General features: G+C 40.1%; 2 protein-coding genes across 3 annotated transcripts in view; both read right to left on the reverse strand.

The window, feature by feature from the left end:
- The window catches only part of LOC132165714 (peptidyl-prolyl cis-trans isomerase CYP59), a 35,606-nt gene extending 20,301 nt beyond the window's left edge, over positions 1-15,305 (reverse strand). For both annotated transcript variants that reach the window (XM_059576382.2, XM_088511688.1), the window contains exons 1-10: positions 14,951-15,305; positions 14,629-14,733; positions 14,245-14,362; positions 14,016-14,066; positions 2,177-2,268; positions 1,959-2,058; positions 1,284-1,406; positions 1,078-1,155; positions 870-916; positions 722-777 (exon numbers count right to left, since the gene is read on the reverse strand). In XM_059576382.2, coding sequence (XP_059432365.2) covers positions 722-777; positions 870-916; positions 1,078-1,155; positions 1,284-1,406; positions 1,959-2,058; positions 2,177-2,268; positions 14,016-14,066; positions 14,245-14,362; positions 14,629-14,733; positions 14,951-15,048 — 868 coding nt within the window. In that variant the 5' untranslated portion in view covers positions 15,049-15,305. The remainder of the gene's footprint in view (positions 1-721; positions 778-869; positions 917-1,077; positions 1,156-1,283; positions 1,407-1,958; positions 2,059-2,176; positions 2,269-14,015; positions 14,067-14,244; positions 14,363-14,628; positions 14,734-14,950) is intronic.
- A 3,846-nt stretch (positions 15,306-19,151) lies between these two features.
- LOC132163057 (uncharacterized) lies at positions 19,152-21,347 on the reverse strand. The gene is made up of 4 exons (XM_088511534.1): positions 21,015-21,347; positions 19,924-20,913; positions 19,742-19,798; positions 19,152-19,157 (listed from the first exon to the last, which is right to left on the reverse strand). Exons 1-4 carry the CDS (start codon positions 21,285-21,287, stop codon positions 19,152-19,154), a joined length of 1,326 nt encoding a protein of 441 aa, XP_088367660.1. The 5' UTR covers positions 21,288-21,347.
- Between the last annotated feature and the right edge of the window lie 4,204 nt (positions 21,348-25,551).

The following is a 25,551-nucleotide window of genomic DNA, read 5'->3' on the forward strand; positions in this document are numbered from 1 at the left end:
ATCAAAAAAATATTTTGATAAAAGTACTGAAAGGGGGAAGAAAAAGGTGCTGAAAACTCATTTTTAAACAACAAAACGAAAAAAACTTTTCAATCAAAAAACACAAAATACTTTTCAATAAATAAAACACAGCATATTTTAGAAAACTTTCCCAAAAATATTTTGAGAAAGCACAACCACAAGGCCTACAATGGTTGGGAATCATACCTCATAAAGCGGAGATCACTAATTTGAATCTCCTCTTTCTCCTTGCAGCCAATTACTTATCAAAAAAATATTTTGAGAAAGAATGTGCTTATTTTTTCATGTGTCAAGGTTCACTCTTAATTATAAATAAATAAATAAAATTTAAAATTCAAAAAAATCGAGGGGTAGTTGCACGGCCACCCCAATCAGGATCAACGGGGTGGTCACACACAACCACACCCAATGGCCAAGAGGGGTGGCCACACAATAAAGGGGGTGGTCACTAGGCCAACGCCGAGTTTTTCACAATTTTTTTGTGAACCCCGCAGACCATTTTTTAAGTGGGGATCCCACCGAAAACACTTCTCAACTTTCTATCACATCAAAAACTCTTTTCAAATCAAATCAAAACACAAAAAAAACCCTTACAAAACAGAGACTGGAGATACTTTTTCATGTGCTGAAATGTAAATAAGAGATTAAACATATCCTAGTAGAAAATGGGCACAAAAAAAAAAAATACATTTCCACTCACCTATGAATGCATAGCATAAACTATCTCCAGTCTTAAAGTCACGAATTATTTCAGCCCTGTCACCAGCATTTGTTTATAATGAGAAATGCATCTTACAACCCCCAAAAGCATTAATTAATACCAAAAAACAAGTTCCATCATCACTTACGATGATACTGTTCCAAAACGTGAAAAGATGGTATGCAAGTCTTCATCCTGCAGTAAAAACAAGTAACTATTAGATATGACCTTAAATGAAAAATTCATTAACAAAGAACTCAATAAGGGTATCATTTAATTATTGGTTCTAGAGTAGCATCTTCATAATCATAGGAATGGTAGAGATTCCCTATCACAATGAGGGATAAAGCACTCACTTCAGTAACTGGATTCAGTTTACAAACAAATAGCACATCATCGGGAGGCTTCATCTCAGCATCAGGAATATCTCCAATCTGTATGCACATAATGCAAATAAAAGAAAAACATATAAACAAATAAAACAGAAACAAGGACTTATTTAATCAAATTGAAAATTTTTGTTACCAAATACTTGCGATCAATATATGTATCAAATGCTTACACTCTCAAGTACAACTGCCCTTGAATGTGCTTCTTTTGAGTGGAGAACCTCCTCAAGCTCTGCAGGACCTAGTTGCTCATCAATTGGCTCCCAATCATCTTCAAGCCTCACATCATCATCAACCTAGTTACAACACAGACATATCAGTCATGACTTTGAAGAAAAGATGCTTGCCAGGTAACCACCACATGCTCAAATACCCATCAAAAAATTGACTGAACCAAGTTCACCCAGTTTTGTCTTCTATTCACCTTATATAATGCATAGCACCAAGTAACAGAAATATATTTTGCATTATTTAGGAAATTTTAAAACTAACAACCGAATATCTGCCAGTCTAGAATACTCAGAATCCGAGTATGAATTCGTAGGAAAGGAACATGCCATCAAAATGCAAGAATTCCAACTTGGTTTTCAAAGCACTTGATATGATGCATTTAAGTTCCTCCCAAATATTAAGAAAATGAGTACACTTTCCTTGACATTATTAGAAGTAAGGGATTTTGATAGACAGGGAAAGCAATCGTATCATCATTTTGATAAATCTGATATCAGTAACCATCTGACCTAAGGAACTTAGGCCTCTAAGTTCCATGTAAATTACTTATCGCTCATTTTAATTTGGCTTCGTGCCTCCTCAAGTATAAATACTTAATATCTGCAGACTGTCATTACCTCATCCTTTGGTTTTCCTTCTGGGGAAGCCTCAGGAACCAATTCAGCTAACTGGGAAGGATCATCAAAAGGATCATCCAGAATGTATGTATGTTTGATTCTGTTCAATAAATGAAAATGCAAAAAATTATGATATGACGAGAGAGTTAAGAAAATTTAACTGTATAAACATAATGCATTGTCATCAAAAATATGTAAGCGGGGGAAGAAGAATCAACCGGATATTCTTATATGGCCTGCCCTTCTCATCCACATAAGCTTCATTTATCCTAGTCAATGTATCAAGCCCTTCAGCTACCTCCCCAAAAACCTGCAACGATGAATACTTTTTTGAGTAGATAGTATTTTGACCCAACAATACTATTCAGGTAGATACTACATCATAAAATCTTCTCAGATACGAACATAAAAAAACGACTTTTGTCTAGAATGAAAATGCACTCTCTGCACCCTCACACTGGCTTACTCAGAATTTCCTAGAAAAGTTTTGGTCCCCACTCCCAAGTAACCAAATCTTTATTCTTCAAAGGTTCCTTGTCAAATTCACAAAGGAACATAAAAAGTCAAGTGGAAGGGAAAAAAAGCAAATGCAGTTATCCCACCTAAATTTTTCCCATCATCAATTGTCACCCCTAATTTGCAACACCGGCATAATACATACAAGAACTTCCCTTCAGTCTTTCCATACAAAAGGCCTTTAGGAAGGTCAAGCATCCCAAACATGTTAAAGCAAGAACCTGATATTTGTGCTGGATGACTGCCAAGGAAATCTGATGCATGACAAGCCTAAATTAATCTTCATTGCCCAATTTGACACTGCAACTTAGAACCACAAAGAGCACCCAAACTCCAATTATAACACATCCAGATTATGACGACTTTACTGCAGGAAGCACCAGATATATAGAAAGGTTTTTGTCTCCAAATGCTGGTACAGAATGACATAGTCATAACCAAAAAAGGTTTGCCAAATCAAAGCTCAAAACAGTCTTACATGTTGGACTCAATATTCAAAAGCTCTTCAAAATGTATTTATTAGGTGCAACAGACACTGCACTGCAGTGATCAGGCTATATCGATATCAAATTAATTTTGGGTAACAAATCTTTCATATAAAATGAGAGCACCCTTAAAATTCTCATCAAAGACCAGTTAATCAATAAGATATATAAGGCCGAAAATATATTACACATCCCATTAGTGAATAGACTTTCATGGAGAACAAAAATATTTCTTGCACCGTTCTACACCATAGAACTTCGCAAGCATTAATGTTCAAGATTTGAGTATGCATCTCAGATAGCTTGAATTAACATTTGTGGCTAATCTAATTGTTTAATAAAAATATTAGCCTAAGAAAAGCTTATATAGTAGTAATGCTACTAGCCTAATAGGCTGCCTCACTTACAATTTTTTTTTTTTTTTTATGTAATTTAATCTCATTGAAAAAGCGTAAAGGAACGCAGACCTAATACACAGGAGAATCCCTATTGAGCAGAAAAAAGAAAAACAAAGGTTCAAAATTTTAGAAAAAAAAAAAAGAAAAAAAAAGGCAAACTATTATGAGTTGTTATCCATGTGTAAAGGAAATTGAATATAACTTTTTTTAGCTCCAACACCATAGTCTCTCTATCTTCAAAACTTTGTGCATTCCAGTCTCTATAAATACACCACATTAAACATTTTTGATAAGTTAAGGATTTCATTAAAAACCAACGGGCGCACCCAAATACACAAGTACTATACAAAAGAAATACCAAAGCAAAAAAAGAAAAGAGATTAAAAAAAAAAAAAATCATGAAACGGGAAATGTGAAAACATCACAAGTAACTATCCACTGAAACGGGGTATGGAAAAATAAGGCCTTTAAAGCTCCGGTCATTTCTTTCTCTCTAAATACACCACATCAAGCAGAGCCAGATCATCTTCCAAAAAGCTTCACTTTGAGTATTATTGATCTTTCTTCTTCAACAAGCAAGTAGATCTCTCACCCAATGAGGCATGACCCATACTAAGCCACATAACTCGAAGAGAGCACCATAAGGCACTAGCAACTTCATAATGGAGTAAAAGATGGTCAACGGTTTCCTCACACTTCTTACACATGCAGCACCAATCAACTCCAATGATTCTCCGCTTTCTTAAGTTGTCCATTGTAAGGATTTTGCCTAAAGCGGCCGACCAAGGGAAGAAAGCCACTCCCAAAAGGACCTTGTTTCGCTAAATACACCTCCAAGGGAAAGGATTACCCCAGAGGGGATTAGACATTATAGAACAATTTTAGATCAAACAACCCTTTCTTGGAGGGGTTCCAATGAAGCTTGTCAACATTCTGTTCCAGTTTAATGGAATACAGCTAATCGAAAAATGAGGGGAAGAATTCAAACTCCCAATCGTGCGCCGTTTTAACAAAATTAACGTTCCACTAAAAGGAGCCATTAGAGGATTGAAGATGAACAACCACTGAAGCATCCCTAAGGCCAGGGATGCTATACAACACCAGAAATGCTGCCTTAAGGGGCCATTCCCCACACCACACATTGTGCCAAAAACTGTATTGACGCCATCACCCACCTTGAATATAGAAAATCTAGAGAACTCCTCCCACCTCCTACCCTCTCCTAATGAACTTCCAGAGACCCATCCCATAAGCCCCAGAGATCTCATTAGAGCCCCACTCACACCACTGACGTTAATCTTTACTTACCTTGTAGTTAACATAGCCAAGAAATCTTCTACCATAATTCTCTCTAGTCCATGCGATTCTCATTTGTGCTTCTAGGGCACAATGGCATTTTTTCAAGTAGATGTGGCTCTGCTTGTAGGAGAAGTTGAACATGTTGCACTTCCACCGACATTGTCTTCTTTCCCTCCAGCGACACCATCATCCACGCTACTTGAAAGCTTCAACATTGTAGGAACTCAAAGAGGGAATTGTTGAAGCTTCTTTCTGACTAAGTATGTGGGAACATATCGAAGAGGGAAGAGGGTAGGAATATAATGCATAATAAAACTATCCAGGTCGCTTTTTTTAAACATTAAATATGTATGGTTAAAAGTAGGGGTATGTGGGGAAGGTTTTGGTCAAAGTGGTCACGTGCAAGGTACTTGACCACTTTTCCATCCATTGAAAGACGTCGATGGGGTATCGTTTTGACATAAAATGATAATTTGGTGTATTTAAATGTCACATTTGGCAATTTTTTTTTTTTTTTTTTGATAAGTAATAAGGAATTTTATTAAAAAGCATAAAGGCGCCCCAAGGTACACTGGGAGTATACAATAGGATCACCTAACTAGAAGGGGAAAAACGAAGAAGAAAATCATCATAACTAATCGAAACTGGAAAGACATGTGCAACGGTCCAAAGATACAGAGTTTGAAAGCAAGAGGCTAGAATGTCTTCCCAAGTCCCCTCCAAATCTTCAAAGCACCTATTATTCCTTTCCCTCCACAAACACCAAAAAAAGCACGTAGGCACCATTTTCCATACCTCGGCACTCCCCCTCCTCCCCGAAGACCACCAACAAGCGAGCAAATCCGAAACCCTATTTGGCATCACCCAAGACAACCCAAACCTACCGAAAAAGGTGCTCCATAAAGCATAAGCTACCTCGCAATGAAGGAGAAGATGGTCCACCGTCTCCTCGGTCTTCTTGCACATACAACACCTGTTTGTCACAATTACCCGTCGCTTTTCTGAGATTGTCCAGGGTAAAAATTTTACCCAAAGACGCCGACCAAACAAAAAAACTCACCCTCGGAAGAGCTTGGGTACGCCACACACTCTTCCACGGAAATCCTCCCCCAACAGGACTCGCCAAGGCAGCGTAGAGGAGCTTGACCTTGAACCGGCCTCTTTTGGAAGAAATCCACCACAACCTATCTACACACCCTCGCCTAACTTGAGCACCATGTAACACCTGGAAAAAAGAAGCCAACACCTCCACCTCCCAATCATGCGCTTCTCTAGAAAAGCTCACATTCCACTGGTTAGTGCCACCCAGCACCTCCAAATGCTCCGCCACTGAAGCGTCCTTCGCGCAGGCAATGCTAAATAAACCTGGAAAAGCATGCTTGAGAGCCACATCACCACACCACAGATCGTGCCAAAAGCGCACCTTAGACCCCTCCCCTACCTCAAATCAAGTGAACCTTTGGAAAGTGGCCCACCCCTTCCTGATGTTCTTCCATAACCCCACCCCCATAGGACCACCCGGCTCCAAGGAACACCATCCTCCCCAAAGACTACCAAATTTCGCATCCACCACCGCCCTCCACCAAGAATCTCTCTCTAACCCATAGCGCCACAACCACTTCCCTAGGAGGGCGCGATTGAAAACCCTAAGGTTTCTGATACCCAAACCTCCCTCCTTAATCGGGGTGCAAACCTTCGCCCACTCCACCAGGTGGAACTTGAACTCATCGCCTAGACCTCCCCATAAAAAATCCCGCCGCAACTTCTCAATCCTCTTTGCAACACTACCTGGAATGGGGAAGAGCGACAAATAGTACGTCGGCAAGTTGACAAGAGTACTCTTAATAAGCGTGACTCTCCCGCCCTTTGACAGATAAGATCTTTTCCACCCGGCCAACCGACGTTCTATTTTCTCAATAACTCCATCCCAAATATGTTTAGCCTTGCAAGAGGCCCCCAGCGGCAAACCAAGGTACCTTACAGGCAAAGAAGCAACCCCACACCCCAGAATACCAGCTAACATGTCCACTTGCACCACATCCCCCACTGGAATTATCTCCGACTTGGCCAAATTAACTTTCAACCCGGAAACAACTTCAGACAACAGAAACACACTCCGCAAATACCGAATCTGGGTGGGCATAGCAGTACAAAAAATCAAAGTATCGTCCGCAAACAAAAGATGGGAGGTAGTAATGTTACCGACCTGAAACCCCTCAATAAAACCCCCGTTCACTGCCGCCAAAATCATTCTGCTTAGAGCTTCCATAACAAAAACGAACAACAAAGGAGATAAAGGGTCCCCTTGTCTCAAGCCCCTGGAGGTACTGAAGAAACCATTAGGCATGCCATTGATTAGAATCGAGAACCGCACCGATGAAATACAATGTTCAATCCAAGAACACCAAATCCCGCCAAAACCACATCTCCTAAGCATGTATAACAAGAAACCCCAATTCACATGGTCATAAGCTTTTTCTAGATCCATTTTGCATATAACCCCTGGCTCCCCAGAACGTAGCCGACTGTCTAGGCATTCATTAGAAATTAAGATAGGATCGAGAATCTGCCTACCTTTAATAAAGGCACTTTGGGATTGAGAAATGACCTTATCCAGCACAGCCTTCAATCGATTAGCTAACACCTTTGCAATAATCTTGTAGATACCTCCCACAAGGCTAATAGGCCAGAAGTCTCTGAGACTAGTAGCTCCGTGAACCTTCAGAATTAGCGAAATGAAGGAGGCATTAAGGCTCTTCTCGAATCTCTCCCCAGCATGAAAAGCACTGAACACCTTCATGACATCCTCCCTCACCACCTCCCAACAAACTTGGAAGAAAGCCATAGAAAACCCATCAGGACCCGACGCCTTATTGCCATTCATCTTAAACACTACCTTTCTTACCTCTTCTTCTTCGAAGTCTCTCTCCAACCATCTAGCCTCCTCCTCCGAAATGGAATCAAAGGAAATGCCATCTACCTTAGGCCTCCAGTGACATTGTTCCGAGAAAAGTCTTTGATAGAACTCAACCACATACTCACTAATCTCGGTCGGATTTGAAGAGATGCTGTCCCCAATCATGAGAGAATCCATAGAATTGTGTCTTCTATTAGAATTAGCTATGGAGTAAAAAAATTTAGTACATTTATCTCCTTCCTTCAACCACGTCACCCTGGATTTCTGCCTTCAACTCACCTCCTCCATAAGCGTGCAATTCTCTAACTCTCAAACCACTTCCGCCTTCCTCCTAACCTCTCCTTTCTCCAAAGCCCTACTTTCTTCATTCGCATCCAACAACCGAAGCTCTTCAAGAAGCATCCTCTTATTATCAAGGTTACCAAAAACCTCGTCATTCCACGTCTTCAAATTCAGCTTTAAGGCCTTTAACTTGCAAGCAAACACAAAACTCGGCGAGCCATGAAACACATAGGAATCCCACCATTGTTTCACTTGGGCCACAAAACCATCAGCTTTAAGCCACATGTTCTCAAACTTAAATGGCCTCTTCCCTCTTGACACCTCCCCCATCTCAAGGAAGATTGGGAAATGATCCGAGCACAAGCGGGAGAGCCTCTTTTGCTTAACCCCAGGACACCGGGCCTCTAACTCCGGGGAAATAAGAAACCAATCAATCCTTGACCACAGGGGGGGGTCATTTGAAATGGACCATGTATACAAACCCCCAATCAAGGGAAGATCCATGAGCCCCTGATCCGAAATGAAGTCCGAGAATTCCATCATGGACGAGTCTAAATGAGCATCACCCGATCTTTCGCTGGGAAAGCGAGTGACATTGAAATCACCCCCAATACACCAAGGCATGTCCCACCAACTAATAACACCCGCTAACTCCTCCCATAGAAGCCTCCTGTCCCTATAGAGATTCGGACCATAAACCCCAGCAAACGCCCAAACAGAATGGTCTCCACTATTTCTAAAAGAAATCGCCAAAGTGTAAGACCCCACACAAACATCAACCTTCTCCACCACCCTATTATCCCACATAATTAAAATACCACCCGAAGCCCCACTAGAATCCAAACAACACCAATCCACATGACTCCTCCCCCATAAGCTATGGACTATACTGTGAGACATCTCCTGAATCTTGGTTTCTTGAAGATAGACAATATCAACCTTCCAATCCCTGAGCATATTACTCACCCTCAGACGTTTATCCTTCCTGTTCAGCCCTCTCACATTCCAAGAAAGTATATTAACTTCATAATGTCACCACCTGCCCCCTCCCCTTCCTATTGCCGCAACTTGAACTCGCCCCTTTAGTGTCATAGTTCACAGAACACTCCAAATTCGTAATCTCCCTCTTGCCCTTAACCCCACTGCTCGTATTCAAATCATCTCATTATTCCTACGTTCCTCTTCCAAGAAGGTCAAAAGCGCAAGCAATTGTAACTTGTGACCCGTATATGAGATCCCCACAATCGGATAAATCTCATTAGCACACTGGATTACCCAATCCGAGTAACCCTTCACACCCCCAATATTATGTCCATACGACTTCAAGGGAGAAGGCGTGTACTGACCTCACAAGAATCTGTGCCTGCATCTCGAGCCTTAACCTCCCTACCCACCTTCCCAGCAGAATAATCAGCTATTTCTCTAGTGTCCTGCAACAAGCCCAGCCCCTCACAAGCCTCCAAACCTGCCTGAAACCCATCTCCCTGCGCCCACGGCACTAGCACATTAGCCTCCCTTGGTGCAGTATCCAGAACTACCTCCCCTCTGCCTTGCGACAACATCTCCGGCTGAATAGGAGACTCACCAGACAAAACACATATCCCCAAACTGCCAGAACCCAATCCCGGCGCTACCCCCATTGCCTCTGCAGTCTGCACCAACAGCGAAGAACTCTCTATCACAAACTGGGCCGGGTCTGTCGAACCTTGGACCACCATACCCTTCAACGACGCACTCTGGGGATCACCGGCATGCTCTGAGGGCTTCACCCCGTCAGAATGGACTCCGGCGCACTCCACTCGATTATCCAAGACTTCAACAGCGCTACTCTGGGCTACCGGCGAGAGCATAGGAACACCGGCCAAGTCACGCGTCCCCGCCTCTCCAGAATCCAGAGTCGACACTGACCCCACTGACCCCACTGTCCCAGCAGTCGGTATCACCGGCGGAACCTTCACCTGTGAAGATTGGGACGAACCTGCCGAACCCAAGGCCAACGGAGGCTTCACCGGCGTACACTGCGTCTCTTCAATGGTACCCACCATCTCCCTGTCGGAATGTTCACCGGGAAACTCCTCCCGGCTACCAGCATCATCATCCGGACCAACCACGGCTACTGGCGACCTCGCCATCAAAGACACCAATGACAACGCCCCCGGATCTCCGGCGTGACCTCCCTTCTAGACCATCGACGACCCACTCGTGGACACCGTGTGGACCTCCATCTTCTTTTTCCCCTTAGAGCCTGCTTCCCCTCGGTTATACTGACCCATGCCTGAGTCCACACGCAATATGGACTTACCCATAGAAGCCCTCTTATTAGACTTAAGAAGTCTCATGGGCCATGAGCCTACTTTAACGGCCCAGCCCTCCCCCAAACCTACACTACCCGATGAAACCAAAGGAGGGCCTCTCTCTGGCCTTGGGCCATTCCCCACCCGCTCCTCCCTCTGCCTGACCCCAAGGGCCGGACCTCCATTATCCTCTTCCCTCTGCTTTAGCCCACTTGCCTCTGCTCTTAAGAGAGCCATCTCCAGACGTTGCAAACCCACGTGAACTTCTTTTTTCAGCCATTCCAACGTCTCCCTGCAGTTACGGAGCTCAAGGCTTACACCGGTATGGGACTAGTTCTGACACTCAACCACTCCCCGTCCCGTCAGCGCTTGCACAGAACAGTTCTTCATCACAGGCGACCTCTCCCGCGCTTGAATTCCACTCGCCGGTGCCTTGGCTGTTAGCTCTTCTTTCTCTTTACTGTTCTTCTTCTCCAGCTGACTTCTACCTTCGCTTTGGTACCTCAGCGGCTTCTAAGACCTCTCCGGCAACTGGGCTCTCATCGTCTCAGGCAACTTTGGTCACATACCTGATTTCACCGAGCCTAAAACAAGCTTTTCCTTCGCTAGTGAGGAGTCCTTCAACCAACTGGGCACTCTCGCCACCGGCTCTGTAAAAGAGCCAAAGCACTCCTCCGCCATGTTACCTGACAGCCCTAGGACCTCAGCGTAGCTCCTCCTATCCTTCTTCTCATGATCTTTCTTTTCTTCCTTGGTATCACGAAGAGACGATCTAGCTATATAAATCTCCGAAATAAAACGTTCCCAACCTTGCCTATAACGCCCTTCTAGAATGAGGACCATACCGCTTCTTCGCCTCCCTTCAAATTCCTCCAATGTCAGAAAGTTCACATGCCTGTTTGATCGACGTTGAGCAATGAACCGTGGATAACCTGCTCTAGACTGATCCCAGAACACCTCTGAAGTGTCCACCGTCACCAGCACCTCCACGTTCCTGATCAGCCACTCTAACTCGTCTGATTTAATGAAGAGTGACCTTTGTTTCCCTTTGCTCCTCTCGAAAAGCCTTACCCCTGAAGCCCCTCTCTTCACCACCAGTTCAAACTCCTTCGCCTCCACTGACCACATTCTTCCTCCCGCCATAATGCCACCACTCTTGCCAACATATCTGACTGACATTATTCTTTTTTTTGGTGTGTGCGTTGGGGGCGGGGACTTCAATTACAACTAGGAACAGTAACCTGAAATTGGATAATGGCGTGGTTTATTACTTCTCACTAGGATAAATTTTATGATGCTGCAAAAGCTCCATTATACAACCATGCTGCTGTTCTAGTTTTGCTCACTTCCACTCATTCACTATCTAATCCTTCACATTTGGCAATTCATGGCACCAACTTGAAAACGGGTGGTAGTTCAAGGGCTTAAATATATTTTCGTTAGTGTGCCACATCAGAGCTAAGAAAATCATGACATTATGTCACTCATAATAAAAAATAAATAAATAAATAAATAATATATATATATATAATTTTAAAAAATAAATTAAAAAATTAAAAAAGTATGGAGCTGGAAGAAGGGGTGGCCCCAGAGGTAGCTGGGGTGGCTTGCTGGTTTAAGGCTGATTCTTCTTTTCTTTTTCTTTTCTTTTTTTCAGTTTCTCTTTTTCATTTTCTCTTTCACGGCAGCACCCATTTCACGTTTTAGCCCAAGACAGACTGAACTGTTGCAATTGTCTCTTTGTAAATTGCAATCCTCCTTTTCTCTGTTCCTTTCTTTTATTCACTTCATTTGCTAAAAGAAGAGACAAAATGCCAGCTGATTTGTTTTTTCCTCCCAATTCACAGGAATCAATCCCACGCTTCGAAAAATATCTTACAACCTTTGAGAGATCATTTAGAGCAACAAAAAGATTTATTACCACGCGATAAGCTGGAAGATCAAAGAGAATTAGAAGTCTCCATTTCCCAGACCACAGCCAATGTCTCCTTGTATTTCTTCTTAGAATAGTGACAATGAATCAAAGTAATGTGCGTTACCACACTTGGCTCATGCCCAGCCACCTATGGTGGTGGCTCATAGGCCACCCCCAGCCAAAGCGGTGGCCAACCCACTCCCTTCTTCCAGCCTCTTACATTTTTTTAAAAATAAAAAGGGTTTTAATTTTAATTTTTAAGTTGTATATATTTATAATTTGCATATTTGCATATTTATATTTTTTTTATTACAAGTAACACGTGTAGTGATTTTATTGACACTAACATGGCACACTAACAAAATCCATTAAGTTTTTGGCGAAATTTGACAGTAGGGAGTATTTTGTTATTTATGAATACCTCAGGGATCTCTCAAAACATTTTGATACCACAAAGAACTTATTGTAAATCGGGTATACCACATGGACTAATTTTGCATTTTTCACAAAACAAAAACAGAAACAAAACAAAATTTGGGGGGTGAAAAATTATTTTTGCAAGGAGAATACTCATAAAAAAAATATTTTGGAGCCTTTTAAAAATTTTGGGGGTGCTGAAAACCCCCCCACCCCCAACCCATTAAGGTGGTTCTGCCCCTACTCAAGCACTAGTTTATAATGAGAAACTAAACCAAAAAAGAGTGACATAACAGGACTTCACACGATTATAGAAGCTGTGTCATATTCAGATAGTGAGACAAACAACAACAATTTTCTTCAAAATTTTACCCACATTACATGTTATCCAAATGCTCAAAAAAGCCGTACTAACTAATAAAGAAGCATCTCGTGTACAAGAGCATACTCTAAATTAACTAAACAAGAAGGCATCTTATAAAATCACCACCTCCTTCAATCCTCGAAACATGATATCTCTCGCTTTTCTTTTTTTTTCTTTTGCTAAAACTTCCTCTTAAAAGCTTTTTTTTTTTTTTTATGGAAAAACAAAAAAAAAACAAAAAACGAAAAAAGAAAAAGCTACTACCTTCAATAATCCCCCTCTATTTCTAATTTTTTAAATAAAAAAATAAAAAGAATATTATGCTTTAGTTATTTTTCAATCAAAAACATTTTTTTTTTATTCAATCGCATTAAAAAGTGTAGAGGGGCGCAACCCTAGTACACAGTACGTATACGAGGGAAACCCTTAACCAGGAGAAAAATATAAACAAAAGCTAAAAAATAAAATTCTACAAAACTAGAAAAACAAGCCTATGATGTGCGGATATCAAGTATATAAAGTGTTGAACATAATCCTTCGTAGTTTGATCACCAAAGTCTCTACATCTTCAAAACTCTGAGCATTCCACTCTCTCAAAGGGCACCACATTAAACACAACAAGGCCAACCTCCATACTTCCATAATATTGTCATGCCTTACCTGACCTACCCAACTCACTAACAAATCTCTCAGACTTCTAGGCATAACCCAATCAACACCAAACAGATTAAGGATAGAGCTCATAAATCTATTGCTACTTCACAATGAATTAAAAGGTGATCAATGGACTCCCTATTCTTCTTGGACATTCACCACTCCACCACCACAACATTCATCACTCTCAACTCACCTAGCATTAATCTTTTCCCATAAGCTGCCGACCAGACAAAACTCTACCCTCGAAGAAAGCATGTGAAATCTCAATTATACCCCTCAATGATTATACCAAAAAGAAGGAACAATTCTTGCAATGGTTTTTCTCAGCATGAAAACTGTGCCTGCATCTTCAATTGAACCAATGGGATTGAACATGCATACAATATGACAAAAGTAGATGACTAGCCAATGAAACAATCATAAAAGTAAACATTCCTTTTTTCTTTCCAGAAAGCAGCAATTATTGCTAATGGAAATGTAACCAACGGATCAGTGGGATTGGTAGAGACTCACAGTGTGCTTCCCATCTAGATAGTCCAGATCATCACGCAATGTCAAATAGAACTGACCCCAAAAAAAAAAAAAAGCAATTATAAGCACACAAATAGGTTAGAATTAAAACTTAGTAAAGTCTAATTCTCCATAAGCTGCAAAGATTACACTGATTGTTTCTTCATCCTCGTGAAGATATATATTGGAAAAGAGTGTTCAATACTGTTTAGCAAGTAAAATATTCTCATACCTGAGAAGCATTAAGATTCTCTCCAGCACTGGCCATGGCAACAATGCCTGTCCTAGAATGCTTTAAGTCAAGATGAATCTCATCACTGAAAAAGCGAGCTTGATCACCATATAGAAATCTGAAAGGAGAATTAGTGAGGAACAAGTAAGTTCTGTTATGTAGGAACTAAAGTTTCCTTATCAAAGAAGATACCAAGAAATAAACTACCCAAGTTGTCTAACAACAAAGCACAGTCACATGAAATTACAAGCAAAGAAGCAAGAAGTGTAGACGGCCACGGCCACGGCCACGGCCATCAGAATAGAGAATCTCCGGCACAATTTTGGTATATAGCATGGGAAAATGTCATATACATCACTTCTAGACTTAGAGAGAAGTTCATACTTGTAGATTGAATCGCCACCTGACCCTGTTCCAGTCGGGTCACCTGTCTGTGCGGTAAAATCCTTCTGAACTGTGTGAAATAGGCACCCATTATAGTATTTGATCCTGCAACAACGACGGAAACAAATAAAAATTACGAGATATCGTATAACCATAGTTTCTTAGATATATCGTTCATCCTACTCAGAAAATAAATTTCATATAGCCATAGTTTCTAAGATAGAAAAAGACTATTCATCAAAATAATTACGGAAGCTCAAATTAATGATATAGAATCTACAACACTCGTCAAAACGAGCAAATTCCAAGATAAATGGCTCACTTGCAAAGCTTCAAGAAGTTCTTGGAGGTCAAGGGGCACTTATCAGTGTGCAAATCCACCACTATGTCCCCTAAGCTCGTCGCGATCAGCACTGACATCCTCTATGCTACAACACTCTCAGCTATTAAACGCTGTGATAGGATTCTCAAATTTCTGGTATCAGAGCATTCGTTCTTGGGAGATTACGTTGATTGCTGAATTTTTTTTTTCCTCCACTGTTGCGGTTTCTCCTTCCTGTTGCTGTTCTTGCGCCGCCGTGTGGTGGTTGGGGAGCTGCCTGTGAAGTGGTGGTACGCTGGTGATACACTGCTTAGACGGTCGTGGAGGAATTTTTGGCGTGGCAGACGATAGTGTGTGCGATTTGGGCGTGTATCTGGCCATATAGGTTGGTGGAAGGTTTAATAGGAGAAGATACAGTCTGTTTGGGTTACAGGCTAAGACCAATCCAGGTGCACTCAAGTCCATCCCTATTCCACTCCAAGGATATACTTACCCTCATTTAAGTAACTTGTGTTTATATTGGGTTATTAGTAGAACTACGCTGTTTGAATACGTGTTTAAGATAACTTTAGCCCTGAATCTGTTATTCTGGGGATAGGCTATTCCGTATAAGGGCAAAAATAAAAGGGAAATCATATCTAAAATCCTTAGGTAAACGTGCTTTTTTTAAAAACTCCCTAGGTATTTTTTTTCGGAAATTTAGTCCCTGGGTCACTCGAAACTACTTAAAAACTCCTTACCGTTAATTTTTGTTAACTTCCGTTATTTGAGTTAAACGCACCGTTTTACTTAAGTCCACCTCAGTAGAATTTTGTATCCTACGTGTTCACATTGGACACGTAGGATATAAAACTCACCGTTTTGGACCATCCAAAACGGTGAGTTTGGCTTAAAATTGAGGCCTTCTTCTTTGAAACTCTCAAGTTTTATACGGTCAAAATACAAGCCTTCCGATACACCTCAAGCGGCAACCCACCGACGCAGACGCCACCGACGCAGACCCTGCCGGCGACAGAACCCACCGAAGACAGAACCACCGGCGACAGAGGCCACCGGCGACAGTACCCACCGGTTAAATCACCCATTCCGGCGTCACTTTTCAGGCTAGGTTTCCGTCAAATTACAATATTTTGAATCGGAAAAATCTGGTTTCGACGAAGGTATTTTCCGAAATTTCTTTGTGGGTTTTGTTGATTGACTGAAATGGAAGCCTTTAATAGTTGTTTTTTGAATTTTTTTGTTGTGTTGGAAGCTTTTGGTTGAAACCTCATCCCCAACCTGTTGTTTGTCCAACATCTGTCGAATATTGCGATTTTGAGCCAATATTATTGTTGATTGGCAGTGGGTGTGGTCCACCTTGGTTGTAGTCCTGGAATGAGACAGTTGTTTTTTCGTGTGAACTGGCAAGTTGGTCAAGGGGGATTTTTTTCATCTGTATAACTATTTATTTGATTTTTTTGCTTCTCTACTCAAATGGTGGATTGTCGAGGACATGAAAATAGGAATTCTTTGTGCATAGTTTACGCCAGCATCATCATGCTACAATTGAGCAGTATTTTTTGAAATTTTGGTTTTTTTTTTTTTTTTACCTAATAGTTCATGCCATACTTTTCTATGCATGTATTTGTTTTTAGGTCCTCCAATATTTTTGCCACCTTTTTAGTTGATAAGAAGAAATGTCAATTACTGGAAGAAATGTTAATCATATTAGTATTAACATTTGGAAGAAAAGTATTTTTCAATGGAGAAAAAAGTGGTATTATTGTTGGGATATGATAGATTGTGGTTGGTTGGGTTTTGATGACTTCGTAAATTTTTTTAGGGAAGTTTCATCATTCTACAATTGAGCAGTATTATATACGTGGTTGGATGTTACGGCTAATTTCTTTTTATTGCATGTTTGATTACACTGCATATTTGCATGTTTGTAGGGAGCCGCCTATGCTCATATACCATCTCCAGCTACTACACTAACAACTTAGTATTGTTTAGATTACAAATTGAGCAGTACTATTTCTGCAGGGGAATCACATTTTAAACAATGTGATTATCTTTTGTTTAGGGTTTATGGTACATTTTTTTTCCCAGTATTGTTTAGATTACAAATTGAAGTGAGAATAATTTTTTGGGAAGCTTGATTTTATTTTTCTTTTATGATCTTGATTATTCTCTCACATGTCAGTTATATATTGTTAGGTTCATATTATAAGATGAACAGGAGGAAGAAAGATTTCGGGATAGGATACAATGAAAGCGAATTCTACGATGGGAAGATGAAAAAGGTTTGTGAATTTTATTTAGTGAAACCCATTAGGGAACTGTGATTACTTCTAATAATTGTGGGTTTTACTGTAAAATGAACAGTCAATGTCGTCGGCATCTATAACATCATCGGTGAAAGAGGATATGGAACCTGTGCAGTGTAGGTACGGACTTACAAGCCCAATTATAACATCCACTACTATAAAAAATCCTGGGAGGCGATTCTATGGGTGTGCTATGTATGACCGTAAAAAGGTATTTGAATTTGGATAATTTGGTTTTAACAAATAGTTATTACTTCGTACTTGTTCGTAATTATCAGATTTTTTTTGTGTAATTACAAAAAGTTAGCCAATGTCGTTTTTTCCAATGGTATGACGAAGAAACTTGTGCTCGCGGAAGGGAGGTCCTACCTGCGTTGTATAAACAAGTTCATTCCCTGAAATGTGAAGTGTCATTACTTAGGGGACAACTAAAGATCCAAACATATTTGTTGGTTTTTTTGTTGGTGATTTGTGTACTGTTGATTTGTCTAAGGTTGATGGGGCATTGAGGCATGGGAATGAGGCAATTAGATTATTATCAGTGGAATAGACTATCTATTTTGTTGTTGTCAAGGATATTGTTTACTGAGCTATGTTGTCCACGTGGATATATGGTTATGGCTTCTATGTAACAATTATGTAAAAATCCAGATTGTTCGTAATTATCAGGTTGGCTGATTACTTTTATGGAACAACTATTTCCATGCATTAGTTTTATTTGTATGCGGCGATTTATGATTATTTGTATGTTGCTCTTAAGTCTGAAATATTGAACCCTACAGTAGAATTTGCAGGCAGAATTAATTTTATCCGTCCACTAATACAATCTGGAATTGGTAATTGCCATGACGAAATTCCAAAATATAATTCAATATACAACAGTGCACGTTTAATGCTTCATGACCAACATTGAATTTTACAAGCATATAAAGTCCCAAAATGAATCCCCCAATTGTTTTTTATATTACAAACATAAAACAAAAAAAGCCGACATATCACTTGATTATGAAATAGGTATACGGGAAAAAGGCAAAATGAAGAGATCTTGTAAGTGATAAATGTGATCATTGTGTGGCACCACTTCCTCGGCTTCTTAGTACACGTGTAGCCCTACGTGTACTACCATGATGTGATGATTCCGCTGCTGCTTCCGCCTGTGGTTCATGTTGGGATTCAAAGAATGCGTTAACAAAAATAATAATTAAGACAAATACCAACATATAAAAAAAAAAAAACCGGAAATCATTGTGAATATTACAAATTAAGCACAAGTATATGAGTTTTTTAAGTGCAAAAAAAAAACCGCAGACTAATTTACTAAATTACAACACCAATTTCAGCAAACTTTTAGATACTAGGGGGCAGCTATGGAATCATCGGTAAATAATAGTTTTCTTAATAAAAAAAAAAAAAAAACTTGAATTTTACCTGTGACTGAGTAGCCCTACGTGTACGGACACTTGGCTGTGATGACCCGGAGGCTTCTACCTCTGCCTATCGTTCATGTTGGGATCCAAAAAATGCGTTAAAAAAAAAGGAAAAGATTATGAAGCATTTCCAAATAATTATTATATTACTTCTACAAACACTTCTTTAAGTAGACAATTTTCTAATAGAAATCAAAGATTAAAGCACCCTCCTTAACCTTAAACTTAAAGCACCCTCCCAAACTTCCAGCTTAGAGTTAGCTCCCATTACTTATTGATTATATTTTTTTGATAAGTAGAGTTAGCTTCTATTATAGTATCATCAATGTTTTCTGAAAAAATGCATACACCATCGGACCTTATCCTAAATAGCTATACTGAGTTCATCCATTACATAAGCAAAGACAAAATCACATCTCAATAACCAGTTTCTATTATAGTAAAGTTAGCTTTTTTTGATAACAAGGATTATTGCTGGAGATGCAGAGCAAAATTAAAAGTTACAAGCCAACAACAGGACAAACCAATATTAAGTTATACCTTTTGGTTTTTCCTCATTTTAGAATGACAAGTAATATATATATTTTTAATTTTTTTGACAGCCGTAGAATTGAAGAACTTGGTGACAATATTGGGAATTAATGATGTGGGACACTTGTATGGTGATGACTTAGGACAATCCATTGGTAGCCACATACACAGGAAATTATCTTAAAGTCCGGCCTGCAAACTCCAAAGCATCTGATGCCTTTTCCATCACTGTCGAGTAAAAAATTAAACCAATGCTGCAGTTCAAAGCAGCATTGGTTTAATTTACTTTACAATGCTGTAGCTCAAAGCAGCTTATTGAATGCACTTCACACTAACCCAAATTCGAGCTTAATTTAATTGAAATATACCATAATCTCAACCAGAATTGTGAATAGTACCCACCACCAATTTTAGCAAACTTTCATATATTAGTGAGCAGCTATGGAATCATCGGGAAATAAGAGTTTTCTTAATAAAAAAAAAAACTTGAATTTTACCTGTGACTGAGTAGCCCTACGTGTACGTACACTTGGCTGTGATGATCCGTGGGCTTCTGCTTCTGAGTGGGGTTGAGCTTGTGATCCCTACAATAATTTAACCAAACATTCAGACAAATACCAACAATAATTATTATATTACTTGTACAATAATAATTAAGTTAACAAATTTTGGAATATGAACCTTATGTTGTAAAATGTATTTGTTTTACCTGTGCTTGAGTAGCATCTTTTTTCGGCTTATATTTCTTCGGTTTCCACCTCTTCCGGTCTGGGTTCAAAGGTAAATGACAACCTTTATAATTATGCCCTAAACCCCCACAATTTCCACATTTAACAATATATCCACTACGGGTTAGCTTGTAGGGGTTAGTTGGCTCATCTACAGCTTTTCGCCTACTAATCTTTGGTCGACCAGGAGCCCTTCTAATGATAGGTGGCTGGATTTCATCGCATGGATCATCAGCTGGCCATGTCTGTGGACCTTCCATGCCATACACTCGAGCTGCGTATCCTTGCATATACTTGTCCATCTTGTAATAATCATCCAAATAATCCTCTGGTTTTTGTTTATGCATGTAAATTGCAGCACAAGCATGTGAGCAAGGGATCCCACTCACCTGCCATCGTCCACATGTGCATGTGCGATGATCTAACCGGACTAAACGCCGTGGCTCGTATATGTCTTCGATCTCAAACTCCAACTCATTCTGCCACCGACTAATACAATTCCTTGCACCACTTTTTGACCTCTCCAATTTTTTCTGGATCTTTGGGCATATTGTGTAGTGCGTCGACCGGATTCCATTCCTTTTCTGCTGGAAGCGTGCCATTATTTGCAGACGAATTTCTTCAAGCATAGTCAGTATAGGCTTAATCCTAGCTTCCTTAATCCACGCGTTGAAGCTCTCGGCCAAGTTGTTTAATAACATATCACTTTTGGTTTGGCAGTTGAAAGCATGTCTGGACCATGATGCCTTCGGTACACCACTAAGGTAATCGTGTGCACCTTTCTCCATTGACAATATATTCTGCATGTGATGGTCAAACGCATAAACATTGGCTGCACGTGCAGCCCCCCACAACTCATCCTTCATAGCTTTCCCGGTGTAGCCTTTCGCTTTGAGGTTCGCATGTAGATGCCGAACACAAAAGCGATGCTCAGCATGTGGCAACACAGCCTCAACTGCAATTCCAAGCCCCTACACACATAAATTTATGTTAAATTATATGGAACAACATAAAGGAATAAAAGGAATAAAATAACACAATAAGAACATAAATAGTATTTTACACTAAATACCTTCTGTCTGTCAGACATTATAGTCCAACCAAGTCCGCCTTCTGGCCCGCATAAGTCCTCCAATAAAATGGCAATGAACCACTGCCATGAATCTCTTGTCTCTGCCTCGGCCACAGCAATTGCAATGGGGAACATGTCGTCGTTGCCATCCTTGCCTATGGCACACAACAATTGCCCCCCATATTCCCCCTTTAGATGACAAGCATCTAAACAAATTATGGGCCGACAACCATGTCTGAACCCCTTCTTACATGCATCAAGACAAATATACATCCGCTGAAAGAATACTCCATCTCTGTGTACAAAAGCACTACTACCAGGGTTCGTGCTGAGTATTGCCATTGCGTATCTCCGTGTGAGGCGATATTGCTTAGAGTGCCTACCAAAAACTTGATGCAATGCCTCCTTCTTCGCTCTATAGCAACGGTCAATAGGAACATCGATGTTAAGGTCTCTCTTCACCCTCTGTTTCAATGCATATGGTGTCCACGTGGGGTCATCCTTGAAGTCCCTCTTATAAGCACGAACAAGATACTCAACATCGCATCTGGAGTTTTCGTACTGATTACCACAAATATGAACCGGGTAGTACGTCTTAATTTGAAAAGAAGTCCTGGTAGCATCGGTAGAGGCATGAATCCTCCATGAGCAATGGTCTAATTTACAGACTGCACTCACCCTACTCGTGTCATTGTGCTTGTAGTTGTAATCAAACCCTTTCTGCACAGCATGCGTCTTCAGTGCCATCTTGAAGGAACTTGAATCTGCAAATTGATCCCCAAGCTCAAACGTCACTGGAATCTTCAAGTCATGTTTCAGATTGAACTGTCTATACCGCTTCCTTTTTTTTCCAACCTCGGCAGCATCACTTTCTTGCAAACTTGCAAGACCATCACTTTCATCATCAGATTCCTCTTCCCCAAAATCGGCTCCTTTATCACCTATGTTAATGTCAACTTTTTCCCACCATTTGGACGTCCCATCATTCTCTTTATTGACCTCAGCAGCATCATAGAAAAGGTCCTCATCCTCGTCATCGGTTGCTTCGAAGTCAGTCAACAACTCCTTGATAACTTCATCAATATCCTCTTCCACTTTCTTCTTCCGTGGCCTACCACCACGTCCATTTTTTTTTTTACCAGTTTTGGGCACGGTGTCCGCACCAACATTCTGATTGTCTTCCTCGTCCTGCAAAACCGGTTGAGCAACCCGTCTTCTTCTTCTTCTACGTACTGAAAAATATATACAAAAATTAAAATAAAAAACCTAAAACAAAAGAATCAACTAATAAAAACCATAAATAATTGTGACAACATAAGAGTCCAACTCAATTTCAATTTCTATGTACCTCCTCGGCTGGTGGTCGGTTGCCCGCTTGGTTTCTTGGATGGCGTAACAGAACGGGCAGCTTTAGTTTTAACTCGGGGGCTTTTGAAATGTTTTGATTGAGAATGTCCACCTTCTCCACCTTGTCCTTGTACATCTCCATCTTCACGTGCAGCATTAGGTATGTCCTCCATCCCTAAAAGAAACAATCAAATTTGTTGTTAGTCATTCAGGAAGGGAAGGCTAAGTGCTCTCATGATATATTATTTGAAAAAACAATTAAGTTAACAAATAAGAAATAAGTATACTACCTTCAGCACGGGGTATTTCATCCACCCCGTCACCTTCTCCATCTCCATCATGAAGGGGAGGCCTAGGTATCTCACCCACCCCGCCACCACCTTCTGCATCTCCATCATGACGGGGAGCCCTAGGTATCTCACCCACCCCGCCACCACCTTCTCCATCTCCGTCATGCTGGGCAGTATTAGGTATCTCACCCACCCCGCTACCACCTTCTCCATGTTGTCCTTCAACAGCTTCAAGAAATAAATGCTCATCTACTATTATAGCACTGTCCACCATATGTTCAACGTATAAATGAACATCTTGTGCTCTGTACTCAGCCATAATATTTACAAAATCTACAACGTCTGCATCACTATTTAAAGATATCACTTGATTATGTGGACCATCACCGACATTATACCAACATCTAACGTCGCTCATGTATCCTAAGTCAAGAACCAACTCTTTGACTTCCCACATACTAAAACAGTCAACATCATAGCCTTTCACTTCATGGACGTCGCCACCAACGTATTTAAATGGGGTATGGGTCATTGTTCCACCGTGGTGCATGATTATATTGACAGCCATATCTGTAAACATATAAACGAGTGTAAGAAAAAATATAAAAGAGTGTAAGAAAAAATATTTGTCAATACAAGAAAACACAAAAAACAATAATATCTATCTATTGCATGAAATGAAATGATTTAATGATATATATATATATATCATTAAAAATTATACATGCATGTTTTGGACTCAAGATGCCCAACTTAAGCTGATTTTGGAAGTTAGGTTGACATAGTTGGCAACCATTCAATTGGGAAAAAAGGACAAAACATAATAGTAATAATAAACATATACTTTTGCACATGCATGTTATAGGTGCAAAGTGCACTTTTCGCTCATTGTTATATGTGGAAAGATCAACAAATGCATACAATACATGTAAAAAATTTCTCTTTCTATAAGAACCATTAACCTATTCAATGCCTTAAATTATGCAAAAATTCATCAATATACGTAAAAGAGGCAGGTTTAAGTTACATTTGCTACTTAATAACTTTCCATAGGATCACTATTTTGCCAAAGTCACCATTACATTATATTAATATACATGTCCATCATGCTTGCTAAATATTAAGAGAATGAGAGATTAGAAACTGTCTAATCTGGAAATGTTAAAGATAAAGTTTCTTTAAAAAGAATTTTAAACAAGCTTATAAATAAATAAGTTTTAGATTATAGTAAATCCCACCAGATTGACATGAAATTTACCATGCACAATAGCATGGAGGGCATGTAATCCAAGAAAGTAGTTGAATATAGGTACAATTATATACACTTGTGAGCGTGAGAGATTAAATCTCATATTGGAAAGCTATCACAAGAGGATATAGACAATTTATCCTAGAAGACAGCTCATGAGATAATAAAACCTTCTGTTTAAGGCAAAATGTGGTTGAGCTAACTACTAAAGGAAAAAAATTTTAAATATAAAGAACAGTATATTTAAAAATTTATACCATCTTCAAATTACTATTTCATTATCAATGCCTCATCCAAATTAAATCCCATATTAAAATAACAGATAAATTAAACACCAAATTTGACTTCTACAAATTCAGAACATCAATCCCCTTCTAGAATGAGCACGGTGAGTTGTATATTGAGCAAGTTGAGTTGTACATTAAATGGAAGGAAATTAAGCCCCACAGAAAAAAATTGATAGAATCCCTTCTGCCTAACACGACAAAATCCCCCTTAACCAAACCTGCCAGTGCACACGAAACAACAACTGTCCCATTCCAGGACCACAACCAAGGTGGACCACACCCACTGCCAATCAACACTAATATTGGCTCAAAAGTGCAATATTCGACAGATGTTGGACAAAAAACAAGTTGCGGATGGGGACAGATGTTGGACAAAAAACAGGTTGGGGATGGGGTTTCGACCAAATGCTTCCAACACAACAAAAAAATTCAAAAAACAACTATTAAAGGCTTCCATTTCAGTCAATCAACAAAACCCACAAAGAAATTTCGGAAAATACCTTCGTCGAAACCAGATTTTTTCCGATTCAAAATATTGTGATTTGACGGAAACCTAGCCGGAAAAGTGACGCCGAAATGGGTGATTTAACCGGTGGGTACTGTCACCGGTGGCCTCTGTCGCCGGTGGTTCTGTCTCCGGTGGGTCCTGTCGCCGGCGGGGTCTGCGTCGGTGGCGTCTGCGTCGGTGGGTTGCCGCTTGAGGTGTATCGGGAGGCTGGTATTGTGACCGTATGAAACTTGAGGGTTTCAAAAAAGAAGCCCTCAAGTTTAAGCCAAAACTCACCGTTTTGGATGGTCCAAAACGGTGAGTTTTATATCCTACGTGTCCAATGTGAACACGTAGGATACAAAATTCTACTGAGGTGGACTTAAGTAAAACGGTGCGTTTAACTCAAATAACGGAAGTTAACAAAAATTAACGGTAAGGAGTTTTTAAGTAGTTTCGAGTGACCCAGGGACTAAATTTCCGAAAAAAAATACCCAGGGAGTTTTTTAAAAAAGCGCGTTTACCTAAGGATTTTAGATATGATTTCCCAAAATAAAATTTGCATGCTCTACAAACACCACCAAAAGCCGAGTGTTAGGAATTTCTCAAGGCTTTTTAAGCAGTTCAAGAAGCTTATTTTTCAAATCATCTAAGAGGAGCGCAGAGTACGTAATCACATTCATGAACACAATTTATTGTGCATGAAGATAGACTTTCCTCGTTTGAATGAAGATGATCCATCCAGTTTGGTGTCCCAAGCATAACGATTTTTTCGTTTCTATGAAACACCCAAAACTTCTAGAGTTAACATTGCATCTGGATATATTGAAGGGGAAGTCGTTCAATGGTATGATTGGTTTGAAGCAAGCCATGGAAC

Source organism: Corylus avellana, chromosome 11 (genome assembly GCF_965113065.1).
Source record: "Corylus avellana chromosome 11, dhCorAvel1.hap1.2, whole genome shotgun sequence".
Lineage (NCBI taxonomy): Eukaryota > Viridiplantae > Streptophyta > Magnoliopsida > Fagales > Betulaceae > Corylus > Corylus avellana.